Here is a 14,782-nt window from a genome sequence, read left to right as displayed (position 1 = left end):
TTATAGCAACAACTGAAAACATCAACATTATCAACATTCTTCTCATACTAAATCCAAAACACAGCAGATCCTGAGAGGAAAATTAATGCTATCCCAGCTGAAACCAGGGCAAAGTGATATGAGAGAATAATTCTAGATGGATGGCCAATGGGAAGAACAGCAGGAAGAAGGTAGATTGCCCATCTTTGTCCTGAAATGCCTAGAAAGGACAATTTCTGTGGAGCATAAAAGAACTGTCTGCTGGGAACTGGGAACAGACAGAGTGCTTGACTAGGAGTGTTTTATTATTATCCACAAGTAGCAAGTTATCCTGCTACCCCTTTTCTTAAGTTGAAAATTTCAAGATTCAAACCAGTCTTTGCTTCCCACACCGAGCTCAGAGGAGTCATACCAGGAACCAGGCTGTGTAAAGTAGTGTACTTCTGGTGTCAGAGAAGAGTCTAAAGAGCCCCTTCAGGCACCTTATTCACCATTTTCTTCCTTATTTCTACTCTTCCTAGGAGAATGTTTCCAGCCATGAGAGTGAAAATTACAGGCTTGGATCCCCACCAGCAGTATTATATTGCCATGGACATTGTGCCTGTGGATAACAAGAGATACAGGTAAGCTTTTTAGGTGCAAAGGTAGGAACATTGTGATAACTTCATGTCAATGAAAGCCTAGGAAAGACACAAGCCATTATACACCATTTCAAAGGTGTGTTGGAGGAGACCATGTTAATTTACATCAACATAACTGATTTGACCAGAATCGTAAGACAAAAAACCAAAGGTTTAATATATCCTCTTGCACTTTTGGATTGAAATCTTGCTCTTTTCAAATAGCAGTTTTTAATCAGGGAGATCCCTAGTATGTATTTCACAGCTGACATAATTAGTAATGACAGTCTGAGTGAACTGATAAATGGAGTTATTAACAGGGAGTCCGGAGCCTGTGAAACTATTTCAGCAAGAAAGGAATGGGTAAGTGGCAGTTCAGGTCTGGCCTGAACTGAATTGGGTGGGCTTTGTTTTAAAAGCATTCGCTTTCCAGCACAGCAGCCACAGGACGTATGGGCCCTGACCTGCAGTATGGAGACATTGAGAAACCCTCAGGTGAATCTCCACCACTGAGCTGAAAGACAGGATGGGCTCCCAATCCTGACAAATACTCTGGAAAACTCATGCTCCTCTGCATCCCAGAAAACTATCCAGACAGAGATGATTTGTCTGTGCTCATTAAAAGACCTCTGAGAGCAAGTCTTTTCCCCAAATAATCTTGATTGCACCACATTTCAAGGATTCAAGAATTGATCCTCTGCTTCAAATGCTGAATATTACGTTTTTGCTCTTTGATTGTGCAGAGCGTTTCTCGGGAAATTGCTGTTCCTCGGAAGCATCAAGATAGTTCCTGATACTCAGCTAGATGTTTTGCCCCTTTCTTTGAGTGTGGTTCTGACAGCATTAATGTAAAAAAGAAATATATTGTCTTCTACTTTGTTTCTGTCCTTATTAGCTTGCTAGCAACATAGAACAAACTAGCAGTGAAGGCATGGATTTTTCTTTTTTTTCATTTCTTTTGAAAACATATGAAATGAGTCACTGTTTCTAGGTAAAGACTTAGCAGAGCTGAGAAGAGACCCAATGAAGGGCAGGCAGCACAGAGCAGAACTCAGAGGTGTTAGCAGGATTGTTTGTGAAGTGCTTTAGGCTGAAGGAGCCACAGGACAGAAAGCAAAAAAGCGTCCAGGCAAAGCTGTGGTAGAGAAATTTATGGCATATGTAGTATGGCTACATCAGGAACACAAAAGATCACAGAAGACCAAGAACACAAAAATTATTTTTCCCTCTGATCCCAACATTTGTAATACTATATGGAATTTCCTGTTTCACAACATTTCAAACCAGAATTCTGTTTTATCAGTTGTTCTAGTGGTATCCATTGGATTTTGCTCATGTTGGATGAAGATGCATGTGTTTTGCACAGTATGGCACAACAGCCAGTGCAAATTTCCAGAAATTACAGGGCATTTATTAATAATTTCAGAGAGGGCTTTGTTAACCCATATTTTCTAGCCTATTACTCTGGCTCAGAGAGGGTTAAGGAGTTGAGAAGGCACATGTGGCAGAGTTTTACAGGAAGAATAACTGCAAAGGTGGTTTTAATAAGGAATCAAGCCTGAACAAGTGGCTCAGGGGTAATCTGGCTTTCATTTAAGAAGGTAGGAGGTTGCAATAAAGCACATTCTCCCCTGACTGCAAATGAGAGCTTGGGGGGCGTGTGGTGGGGTGGCAGGGGAGGGGGAGCCCTGGAAATGTTCCTCCAGTGAGTGACAGCCTCCCTTAGCCATTTCCCCTTCCTCTTTCAGGTATGTGTATCACAGCTCCAAGTGGATGGTGGCTGGCAATGCTGACTCCCCAGTGCCCCCAAGGGTTTACATCCACCCCGACTCGCTGGCTTCTGGAGACACCTGGATGAGGCAGGTTGTCAGTTTTGACAAGCTCAAGCTGACCAACAACGAGCTTGATGATCAAGGCCATGTAAGTTAGAAGCTAATCCTGGTGCTGGCTGCCCTAGCCTCACTCCTCTCAGACTCAAAAGGGTGATGCTGCTGCTCCAATGCTCCTGTGTCCTGCTGGGCACGAGTACCTGTAGCCACTCTCCAGAGTTATGGAGCTTTTCTCCCTAGTTCAGTACATTTCTTCAAAATGTTGCCTGACCCTATAAAGCAATAAACTCTTTCTCCCTGTATGTAGCGCAAACTTCATCTCATACATGCTCATAAGAAAAGGGTAGTTTTCTTCATGTTAGCCCTTACTCCATCCCTGCTTCCTTGTACATCTGGAAGTAGTGTAGAGTATTTGGGAAAAAAAAATTCTTTGCCTTCTTTTGTTTTCTCTTCAGATAATCTTGCATTCAATGCATAAGTACCAGCCCCGTGTTCATGTCATCCGCAAGGATTTCAGCAGTGATCTTTCCCCTACAAAGCCAGTCCCTTCAGGAGATGGGGTGAAAACCTTCAACTTCCCTGAGACTGTCTTCACCACAGTGACAGCCTACCAAAATCAACAGGTAAAGCTGTGTGCCTTCAGGTTCCTTTTATGTTGGGTGTTCTTAAAAATATCAGCGTGCTCTTTGTGTTTGAGACATTAACTTCTTCAAGAAACATCGCTCAAGAATAGTGTACAGTTTACAGGCTCAATGGTTTTTCTGCACAAAAAGAAAATGCTTGCTATGGAACAGTGCGTAGACATGAGGTGTCTAGCCAGAAAGCCATCTTGCAGGTAAGGTGCCTGCAGTTTTTACTGTAAAGCTGGTAGGTGAGATCAACCACAAAGAGATGTACTGTGTTCACTTTTCCTTGCTGCCTCGTGGTACAAACTACAGTGTCCTGTTTCCGCTGTGATTTTAAGGCAGTACAACTAGTCCAGATCTGTTACCTTGCAGAGAAGACACATAGGGTTTTTTTCACTGCTGAATTGAAGGAAAAAGGTTTGGAGAACAGGAATCTCATCAGTTTGCTGACAAAAGAAGCCTTTGAACATAAGAAGCAGCAGTCCATGTATTGCATATGACCTAAAATTCTCATGCATAGCTCAAGTTTGATTCGGATCTTGCTCAGTTTCCAGCGGAGAGCGTGACAATTGACTCCGGTTGTCATAAGGAAAAGAAGCTGCCACAGTGGGATCGTATCTGTAGAGGCCTTGACTACTGAGCTTTGTTACTGATCTGCTCTTTTTCTTAAACTCTACTTCATGGCACTAAGAAACGTAATCTCAGTGCATACTAGTGTTTGATTATGGAATTCCCTATCTATTCCTGTTTTCCCCCAAGATATGATATCTGGTAGAGGAAATTAATTGCTAAGAAAATGTGAGCATTTGAGAATGTAAGCATCTGAGACATCAGCAAAGAAAGGAGTTTTGGAAAAGATTCACTGTAAACTACACACATTTGCTCCTCCTTCTCTTTCAGTGGCCAGTGAAAGCTGGTGTCCTAGTCTTTGAGTAGGAGGTGGCCTGCTTCATCGCTTCTGCAGGCATATTCATTGCACACACTGAGAGCTCCTTATGTTCACCCTTTCCCTTTGTAGTCTGCTTACATATCACTCATCTGCCAGAATATTCAGGGATTCCCCTTAGCCTTCATACCACCTCTGTTGTGCTTTGGACTCAGCATGCTCCTCTTCTCTTGTTCGTGTACACTTAGTCCCTGTTTTATTCTCAGGCTGTGCACATCCCATTTCCCTTTCCTCCTCCGTACTGGGCTGGGGGCTGTGATGGCATTAAAAGGGCCGTGTAACGTGATTTTTCCTCAGCCATCTGAAACAGAATCACAGTTGGTAAAGTTTTCGTTGTGTCAGTTGTGTGTCTGCTTAGAGAGGTACTGTTATAAGCTAGAGTGAGGGTACAAAGCAGCTTGGAAGAAAAATAATCTGTTATTAAGCCTGTTGGGAAAATAGGTTATACAATTTTCTGCCATAAATTGCAGAGGAGTCTTGAATCGGAAATGGTGAGGTAAATATTTCTCCATGACAACATCTGTGCTTCTGGAGAATGGCTTCATGAACTCGGTGGACATCATTAATATTCCTGAACTGAGGGGCAGACTCATGTCAAATCAGTTTAGGAAAGATTGTAATATTTAGCCAATTTGTAACAATTGTGAATTGTAATAATTCAGTGAATTGTTAGATTTTATTATGCAACATATAAGAGAGAGCACGTTTGCTGACAGTGCTCTCATGACTGCTTCTGCAGACCCACTGCTAACTTTTTCTCGGTCTGGTCCACTTGAATTGGCTTAAATCAGGATCCAAAATCGATCAATTATTCCAGTAGAAAAAAAAATCGCAACACAATGGTGGGTTTACTGTCATTGAAGCACTGGAAATTTCCTTCCCCCCTGACCCAAATGAATGTACTGTACAAACTTTTAACAGTAGACTAGACGTGGAAAGAGGACAGAGAAAGGCAAAGAGATGGCAGGAAATAAGCCTGCCATTCTTCCCAAATGACCAGATCTGTAACGTAATTACAGAGGTAAGGGAGGTGCTAAGGGAGGGATCTGTGCCAGACACTGGCACTGTAAGCCACCTCACTGTAAAAATCACTGAAATTTCTTCCTGTTTCTCTGAATTCCCAACATTTGGTGGTTTTCTTCAAAAAAATGGGGGCATGGGGGCATTTTTGTAATACTGGTAAAGGAGATTCTGATGGGTTGGAGAAACCTTTTCATTAAAAAGAAATTTAAATACCTGAATCTGTCTGCATGTAAAACTTTGTCTTACTGGGAGAAGCGTCTCTGGAAACAACTGTAGAAAGTTAGCAAATCCACCACAGGGATTCCCTCTGCTGTAATTCCATCCTCCATGGAACATATGTGTCTCTGTACACACAAGTCCCAGGACAGCTGCAAAGTCAGGCTAGCGGAAATTAAGTTCACAAATTAAGCTTCTGCAAAAATAGGAGCTGCATTCCAGATCTGAGGTTAATATCCAGAGTAAGGGCTTGGTTCTGACAGAAGCAGAACACCTGCAAATCCACTTCAGATCAGTCTGTATTAAGCTGGTCCCTTCTGAGCAGTTTCAGCAAAAACACCTCAAATTTGGTAGGGTCTTGAGATACCGCTCTGTTTTCACTGCAGAGACAGGGTCTCCAGGACAAGGTGAGGCTGACAGAGGGACATTCTCGTGGTGCACCAGATTGGGGAATAGCTGACAGGAAGTATTATACCGTGGGATGCAAGGTCAAAATCTCAATTTTATTTTCCATATTTACCAACACAGAATTCTTGCCTAAAAAGAAAGCAGGAAGGAACATTTCCCGAAGAACTCAGTCTGGCTGTTGTCTTCCTTGTTTAAAGGAGGGGAAAAAAGAAAAAAATTGGTTTCCAGACCAGAAAACCCTTAAAGGGCCACCCAGATGCTGACCACAAGAGCAGGATCCTGTGCACGTGACTGGGTGGCCAGCTGCTGTCTTTGGAGGCTGTAGCCTGTGCTTTGCTTGGCCTTTTCTGCTTAGCATTGTTTGAAGGTCCAGGAGTGCATCCAGCTGCTGGCTATCTGGAGAGTTGAGGCTGGGATAACCCAGATACCAGCCAAACCTGAGCATTACACCTGCTTCCCAAACCACACGGCTGTCAATGAGTTCTGGCTCCTGGGGTTTTGCACCTGGGTCCAAGGTGTGCGAACAGCTTCTCAGCCCCAGCGCTACACCAGGTTTCCCAGTGCTGCCAAGTTTCTGCCTCTGGCACCATTCATTTGCTAAGCAGATAATCAGTTCATGGAGAATGGAAGGGCAACTTTAATGTAAGTCTGGGGAAGCAAGTATGAAAGATCATAGTACACGTGGTTTGGGCAAGGGTGGTAATCATCAGTAATTTTCCTTTATTGAAAAAAAAAAATTTGGAGAAATCAACTAATTCTCTTTTTATTCCTTTGTAGATCACCAGATTAAAAATTGACAGAAATCCCTTCGCTAAAGGTTTCAGAGATTCTGGGAGAAACAGGTAACAGAAGCTTGTTTGTGTTTCCTCGCTGATCTCTTCTCTCCTTTCCCTGATGAGTGCACAGGGCATGTGTCTAAGGCCAAGGAAGGCATTTTGTGATTCTAATTAATTTTTGCAGGAAAGGTTTTCTATAGACTAGTTCTTAGAGGAACTAGAAGAGCCATTCTACTTTGTCTAGACAGATCCAATGTATAATGATGGCTTCCTTAGAAAATACTTTCCAGGTTAGCCAGCTAGACTGACGCCGTTTCTTTTCAGAAGTCTCCTCCAGTACTGCTCATACGCCTGCCTGGATCCTGCAGTCCCAAACCCTGACAGACAGTTTTAGATATTCTTAGACAACATATCTGTAAAGATAGCTTATTACTTTCCTGCTTGATAACATTTTTTCCGTCACTCTATTTTTTTGCTGTCCTATGTTTAATTTCCTGTTCACTACCTGTTACCACTACTTTCAAGGCTGTTTTCTTCTGTATAAGTGTTATGCTGTTGTTTATTTTTCCTGCTGGATAATTAATTGATTTATGCTTCTTGCTATTATTTTTATGTTCATTTGAGCTTTTCCATTTGTTGTTGAGAAACACAATTAAAATATTCTTCAGCATCTCTGGTAAGCTGTTAGTAAACTGTTCATGTATCACTGATATGGAGCCATGATGTCCAGAGAGTTAGGTAAAATAAATGAACTTGTAAAGATACTGTAGAGTTTCTTAAAATTTTTTTTTTTGTTACTAAAATGAAAAACAGAGGTAGAAAAACAGAGGATTGCAGATTGTAAATCCGACAAATAGGTCGTAGGCTAACACTCTACAAAATAATGAAAGTTGTAGTAGAGGGGACCTAGACACTTTTGCTTGTTCTTTACCATATGTAGAGCTGGCTGAAGGGCATTTTTTAGTTTTAGTTTTCACAGAAAGTTCCTAAACTTGGAGCAAAAATGCTTGCTTTACATTAGAAGAAAAGTTGAGTTTCTGATAGGATTTCAGGAAAAAAGTATAAAAATGTTCTAGTTTCAAACAATTTCAGGTTTTCTCCAGTGATGTCAAATTGTTTCACTGTAATTGTGTCACTTAACTGTGTCAGGATTTTTAGGAAAAGATTAAGTAGAACACCTTGAATGTTATTTAGGATATGTTCTATTTTAACAACACAGTAGTAAAACAGGAACTTTAATAAAAAAACCCTTTTGTGTTAGTAAAATACATTACAGAGGTATCAAAAGAGAATAAGAAAGTCCAAACAAAAAGTTTCAAATTTTTCTGCCATTCATGAATGCAGCAGTGTGCAGCAGATCTAAATATTTCAGATCCAGATGACGTGACTGTCCTTTAAATCAGCATGACAAAGGCTTTAAACATTAAATTAGTTATAGAATTAGACATATATGACCACGTTACAAGAACTCTAGGGTTGTAAAGCAAGGCTCTGAGTGTGCAGACCAGAGTGAAAGTCATGTGCATAGCCCTCATTTGCTGTCCCCACGGGCCCTGTAATTCAGTTTTACCTTGCACGCTCCTGTTGCGCATGTTCACCAGGACCGCTGCTTCATTGACGGTTTGGTATGGGAAGCCTTCAGTGAATGGGTAACTGCCCCATGTTTCCCGTCACCCGTTTAAATGCTACGTTCTCCATGATCACAAGGAAGACATCTTACTGACCTAGCGACTTCCTAGCTCAGCTCCTTTGTTCTTCCTCTTACTGTAGCAATGCAAAAAGACATTACCGCCCTTATATAATTCCCACCCTGAGCATTAGTTCTGATACTGAAGGTATATGTGACTTTTACCCTGCTTTTCTCTCCTGTGTGGGGGAAGTAAGATGTGCACCGGGTACAAGATCTTCACTGTGTGCAGAGCCACAGCTGCACTGGAGGCTGGGCTTAGAAGAGGGATTGATGCAGTTCCAGGTACACGGTGGGCTAGATTAATGTGGAAGGCATTAATAAGGTCCTAGCCCAGTGAATTTGGACAGTTTCCTGAAAAGGCTGGGAATTACTGATCTTTGTAGCTCATTGATTTAAGAAAGGGCAGGAAATTGCTACACGGCTGCAGCTGTGGGGAGGGCTCAGTAAGACTCGCTGCTGATGTAAAGAGGAATTAAAATCTTTAAGGTATTACACATCAAAGAGAGCAGCCTGAGGCTTTAGGAAGAAAAAACAGGCAAAGGTATTTGCAAGCATATATAGCAGTCAGGCGCCTGCCTCACAAGCAGTGGTCTGGCTAAGGTTGCACCGCTGTTGTCAACTAGTGGAGGACACTCTAAGGCTCAGCTGCTCCCTTTAAAGAGGACACGTACATAGGAGGGAGAAAAGCATTAATGTCCAAGCTGTGTGTGCAAAGGACTAACCAAATGGGACTTCACTGTGCTGGTTGGCTCCTCTTCCACTTGTGACTTTTTAATCTCATCAGGATCACTGGTTAACTGGAGTGACAACTGTGATGCTCTGTAGCTTCCCACATCCCCACAACAGCTTTGGTTGGCTACAGTGCATCAGGCTGTAGCTGGAAAATGTCTCACTGAAAATGTAGGCCTCCTTTGAAAAAGAAACAGGGTAATTTTAAAAAGGGGCCATTTGTGAAGTATACTATATGTCCAAGATGTTTTCTGTAAAAAGTCTTAAAAGAAAAAAAACATAGTGTGGCAGCAGTAGGGGCCACAGAATGTCTGAGGCTGCTCCAGGGCATCATATCCTGGAGACATTGGGATACTGAATCAGAGCCATGGTTAGAGTTTGCCAGCAAACGATGCAGAAAAAAACCCAAACACTGGAAAAAACAGAGCATGGTGGGAGAAGAGGAACTCTTAGGCCACTTCTTGCCTAGAACGTTTCCTTTCTGCTTTGTGTTGAGACTTTTCTGTGAAAGAAGGATGGATGTTTTTCCTTCACTTATTTCTTATTCTGTTATTGTTTCACTGTTGTTGCCTGCTGCAGAAATTACGGGTTTGGCTGTTATTTTTAAAACTAGTTTCCCTTTCAATTTTTTCAATTCCGTCAGCTCACAACCTTTGCATATGTTTCATTATAAGTGTGCATTAGTCCAAGAGACTGCTAAAATCCCGCTGCCCTGGGGACACCCCATCACGATGTAAGTGCCTGTAGCCATCTGGAGGAGTGATCTTTCCACGGATCCCCTCTTGGATCTCCTTCAGTTGCTTGAATGGTTGTCTCCCTTCGCAGCTGACTGCCTCAGTCCTTGCACTGGAAGAAGGAGCAGTGAGGTATTTCAGAAGGAAGGATGCAAACAGCTCCAGCGCCTGGATGTTGTTTTGCAGTCTTGGAGCACTGAAACCATGTTAACTTGTGCTGTTCAGAAATCTAGCCATTGGCCTTGATGAATTAGGGAGTTAGCCTATGTTAGAAGGCCCAGTTTCAGTTCCCTCTTGTTAGAGATTCCCTTTACGTGATTTTTTTGTCCCTCTCTGCTTTATCTGTGAAAGCAGGTGAAGCATCTGTAAAAGTGAAACAAGAGAACCAGTCCTTTCACCTGGTGGTGAAAGGATACCTACATAATGTAGGTACAAGGCAGGTATTACTTGGTTGCTTTCCTGAGCTTCAAGAGATGGAGAACCAAAGTTTTTGACATATGGAACTCAGCTAGCCAAATGTTTGGGCAGCAAGGGTGTAGATTTAAAGCCACAGAGCCTATTTTTGGAGGCTGAGTAAAGTTAACTTGACAGTGGGATGCTCAGGGGAGCTCCTTATCCGGGAGGAAGCCAGAATGGACAACAGTCAGGAAACCCAGCAGGGTGAAGGAATTAAAAAAACCTAAGCTAAAGGCAAGCAACAGCACTTTCCTTTCAGATGTGGGCAGCCAAAGTAGATACGTTGTTTGTGTTGGAAATGCTCTTTGAGCTTTTGTCTAGGGTAAGAGAGCCAGGAGGGCGCTTGGAGCCAATAGTCTGGCTTCCCCAGGGAACAATGAAGCGATGACCTGAATCCCGCGTGCAGCGGGAATGGCAAGGTCGGCCATATGGGGTGGATTATGGAGGTGCACAGATAGCTTGTACACCTTTTTTCGTTTTTCAGACAATGGAACTGTTTCATTTATTGCCTATTATTAAAACTTTATAGCACTAAAAACAAAAAAATGAATGAATAAGAGAGAGCGAATTTTGGATACCTTTTAAAGGACTGACCTTATTAAAATAAAGTTGGCAGTGAGTCCTCTTCTGATACTTTTTTTACTTCCTTCATAAAGATGGTGTGAGAGGGGAGGGTTTATGGCCTGATAGACAGTATGAAGTCAATTTCTCAGTGCAGTTCTTTGGAAGAGAAAGTGGATGCCACATGGATAATGTTCAGCACACTTGGTACTAGCAGCCCTCACCAAAGCCCAAAAGAAGTTGCTGAGATTTCAGAAATGCTGAAAACAATTCCTTTTTTTGTCAGCATTTATTGTTGTCCCACAATGTCTCTTCACTGTCCAGATGGGGTTTGTTTTCCCTGTTAGGGGCTGGAACACACACAGAGTAGCACACCAGTATTTCTGCTGACTCGGAGAGCATTACCTTTCTGTCCTGTGGTGGAGGTCTGTGATGTGGCTCTGGACATCTTGGTACCATGCTAATGTCGTAAACTGCTATGGGAGAAAGGCTTGTTAGAGTTGACAAAGATGGAGTTTCTTGATTCCCACTCCCTCACCCCACCATTTTTTTTTACAAAAATGAGAATACATCAGAGGTAAAAGGAAAAAAAGTATATTGAAAGATTCAGGATAGAGTTGTAAAATCAGTCACACAAAGGTGGTGTGCATTCTGACCCAACATGGTTTTGCATGGCTGCACATTGTTTTTCTGCAGTTCTCCGTACATGGAGTGGTAGGTGCCTAGCAGGTTAGCACAGGAGGCTGCTGTCTCATGAATCTTGTATGACACATGGAAGAATCTGAAAGTTCAGTAAGGATGTGTTCTGCTTAGATGCTATTTCAGAAACACCCGCAGAATTTGTTCTGCACAAAGATAAAATCAAAACAAAACAGGAAAAAATAGAATGATCTATACAGGGACCTAGAATTCGTACAGGGGCACTGGACGTAACTTTGAGCTCTGTCACCCACGTATTTAGGGAGGGTGTCATAGGTTGGAAAAGACCTCTAAGATCATCAAGTCCAACCATGAACCCAACACCACCATGCCTACTAAACCATATCCCGAAGTGCCACATCTACATGTTTTTTGAACACCTCCAGGGATGGTGACTCAACCACCTCCCTAGGCAGCCTCTTCCATTCCTATTATAATGTGTGTTCCACATGTGCACACCTCAGGGGGAGTAAAGGACTCCTGTTTGGGCCAGGAAGACCAAAGAGGTGAAAGAGATGGCTTTAAGCCAACTGTGGAGTTGGGCATCCATTCCTCAGGTACCTGTGGCTGCAGAGCTGCCCAGAGCATTACACGGCAGTCTGTGAATCTGATGAAGCCACAGTGTTGCTGCCAGCAAGTTACAATATGGAAAGAGGATGGTGACAGAAGCCGTGTCCACAGCAAGGGGCTGTTCTAGACCTACTCCCCTGGAGCAGGAGGAGGTGGGTCCATGGTGGCATCCCTCCTTTCCCTGGCATACAGAACAAGAATAAAGCAGCTTTGCAAGCTGCTCTGGTACACTCAGTGCTGCCATTTACCCTCTCTGGGTTCGCAGGCACAGTGGAGTCCAACCCTTGAAAGCAGCTTATTATTCCTGATTTACTCTTTTATTTCTTCTTTTTATTACCTCCTCTTTCCTTTCCTTTTAGAAGCACAAATTATATGGTACTTGTGAGAACTGTATTGATACAGGGGAAAGTGGTAGACAGAGAGCCAGAAACTTTGAACTGCGAGTGAAGCTGAGCTGAGAACGATGCAGGCTCCAGGCAGAGGCAGGGGTAATAGCTTTAACCTGTCTTTACTGTTTCCCTGAGCTACCTCCTGTTAGGGGTTGGATTTTACTGGAAGGGAGTCATGAGAGCAGAGCTAGAAATCAGGGGCTGGTGCAGAGTGGGGTTTTGTGCACGAGGGTCTAATGACTGAGCCAGACTGTGTGAAGACTGGTTTTAGTGAGCTGGCCTCCCTGCTTCTCTGCACGATCCTTGTGGCAGACACAGAGCAGCTGGATTAGCACAGCTGGAACTTTCAGTCTGCATTTGTGGATGTATTACTTGGTTTTAATCATCAGGGCAGGTCCTTTCAACAGCAGGTCTTGTTGCATTGCAACCTGCTCAGGGCATTTTATGCCCCTTGGACATACAGTACGAGAAAGTCCTTTCTTGATGTTTGGGCTGGAAATTGTTTCATGAGGGTGCAAAAAGGTACCGTTCTCTTCTCAACTCTGTGTGTCGAGAAGCAGATTGAGTCTGAACGTGTGTGGCTTTCTCACACGGGGAGTGGAGGAAATCCCGGGGGTGGTACCGGTAGTTGAAGAGCGGCTTTTGCACACAGAGCCCAGCTTAGCAGATGGGTTCACATTCTGCACTGCCTTGTTGTCTCGGAGCTCCACGAGCTGGCAGAGGCCACTGTATTAACCAAATAGTTTTGTTGTAATGTGCTCAGTGCTAGTGTGAGACTGCTATGCAGAGATGTCTTCTGTTTCTACTTCTAACAGCTTAGCAGCTAATAAACACCATGCAACAACCTCTCTTCTAAACCTCCTCTTAAAATACAGAGTTTGGTTTGCCAACTCCAATGTATTTAAAGCATCCAAGCTTCCGGGGAGACTTTGGAAAGTTAACTGAGTGAGTGGAGGCACGTGCAGAAAGACATTTTCAGAAGCAAAAGGCAGCTCTAGTATCAAGTCAACATCTGATGAGAGGCTCTGGGGATGTTAGAGCCTTTTGCATTGAAAGGGGATATGTTCTCGCATTTGACAAAGCATCTCTAGTTGTGTTCGGTCAGTGTGAGGGTTATAACCTACTGCTGGAAAAGAGGCAAGGGAGGATGAGGAACGGGGAACAGAGCAATGTGCAGCTTCCACAAAGGAGAGCCTTACCTGGGAAGAAACCCTAGGGGGTTGTCTCTTAAAGAACATGGAGGTCTTTTCCTGATAATGCACCTATGTCCTCACGGAGCCTGCGGAGCTAGAGACTTTCAGCACAGCTAGCGTTCTGTGGTGAAAATAAGAACAAATCTGAGACCCCAGCCCTTCAAGAAGAAAAGTTCTAACTTGATTTTTGGCTTTTTCTCTTTGGTACTATCTCTGCGGTGCGTTAGGGACCCAAAGAGAGGATGCCACAGATATTTTATAAAAAACCTTTTATGCATTTCTAGTTGAAGTCCAAAACCAAGGAGATTCCCTTTTGGGTGGCTTCCCACAGCACTTCAAAGCAGTGTCCAGAACTAGGAGGTGGCAGGGAAAGGTAATTCACAAAATCACTCTGATTCTGAAGGCTGAATCCCAGACCTCCCTCATATGCATCACAGATTGCATCCACAAAGTGTGGAAGACTGCTCTATGATAAAGCATGCCTTGAGGAGCTGACAGTCATGTATCCTCTGCAAAGCAGACAGAAAGTTTGAGATCCTTATTAAAAAAAGAAAAAGGTGCTGGAAAACCATTGGGAGCTTTTGAAATCTTGGGCTAGAGAAATTTCATTTTACTCTAGTGGCTAGCACCTATGCAGGAAGGCTCGCTTGAGGAATTCACAGATGTCAAGGTGACCTTTTGGTGGCCGCTGGTAGCATGTCAAGTGAGGTCGTGTCTCACCCTTGCCAGCTGACTGACATTCTTCTCTCCTTGCTTTATTTTCATTGCACAGGACGGGGTTGGAGGCCATTATGGAGACCTACGCATTCTGGAGGCCCCCTGTGCGCACTCTCACCTTTGAAGACTTCACTACCATGCAGAAGCAGCAAGGTGAGCGTACAGAGGGCATGCAAAGAGCTGTAGAAAGAGGAGGAGAAGAGGGTGTAAGAGCAGCAATGCACTCTGCTGTGCATCCAGTGGGGTCACATACCTTGTTGACCTCTTGACTACTGTGAAAGGACACAGCAGAGAGCATGGATGGAAATGGTGGACAGACTGTGCCTTACGAGGTGCAGTGGAGCCTCTTCATCTCCCTGGTGTTCCCAGTGCACCTAAGAGCTAGAAGGATGAGCGGGAAGGAGCGCAGGGTTGGGAGAACCCGCCCAAGTACACAGCACGAGTCGAGTTAAGCACGAAGAGAGCAGAGAGAGATTGAGGAAACATTCCAGCACATCAGACACATTGCTCTCCATTTACAGTTAGAGTTTGCCATTTGTGTGGAAACACAGGGGGAAGGGGTGTATGTCCTCTGGAAGCTTTAGGAGACCAGAAATGTGCATCCCCCCAGGATCACGCTGC

The 14,782-nt window shown here is 43.6% G+C and overlaps 1 protein-coding gene across 1 annotated transcript in view; it reads left to right on the top strand.

Annotated features, from left to right (window-relative positions):
- The window catches only part of TBX15 (T-box transcription factor 15), a 102,444-nt gene that overhangs the window by 68,584 nt on the left and 19,078 nt on the right, over window positions 1–14,782 (top strand). The window contains exons 3-7 of the mRNA XM_009941506.2: window positions 501–602; window positions 2,348–2,519; window positions 2,884–3,051; window positions 6,425–6,489; window positions 14,217–14,314. Coding sequence (XP_009939808.2) covers window positions 501–602; window positions 2,348–2,519; window positions 2,884–3,051; window positions 6,425–6,489; window positions 14,217–14,314 — 605 coding nt within the window. The remainder of the gene's footprint in view (window positions 1–500; window positions 603–2,347; window positions 2,520–2,883; window positions 3,052–6,424; window positions 6,490–14,216; window positions 14,315–14,782) is intronic.

This window comes from Opisthocomus hoazin, chromosome 1 (assembly GCF_030867145.1).
Source record: "Opisthocomus hoazin isolate bOpiHoa1 chromosome 1, bOpiHoa1.hap1, whole genome shotgun sequence".
Taxonomy (NCBI): domain Eukaryota; kingdom Metazoa; phylum Chordata; class Aves; order Opisthocomiformes; family Opisthocomidae; genus Opisthocomus; species Opisthocomus hoazin.
The sequence above is the reverse complement of the archived record's forward strand: the minus strand, read 5'-3'. Positions and strand labels throughout refer to the sequence as shown.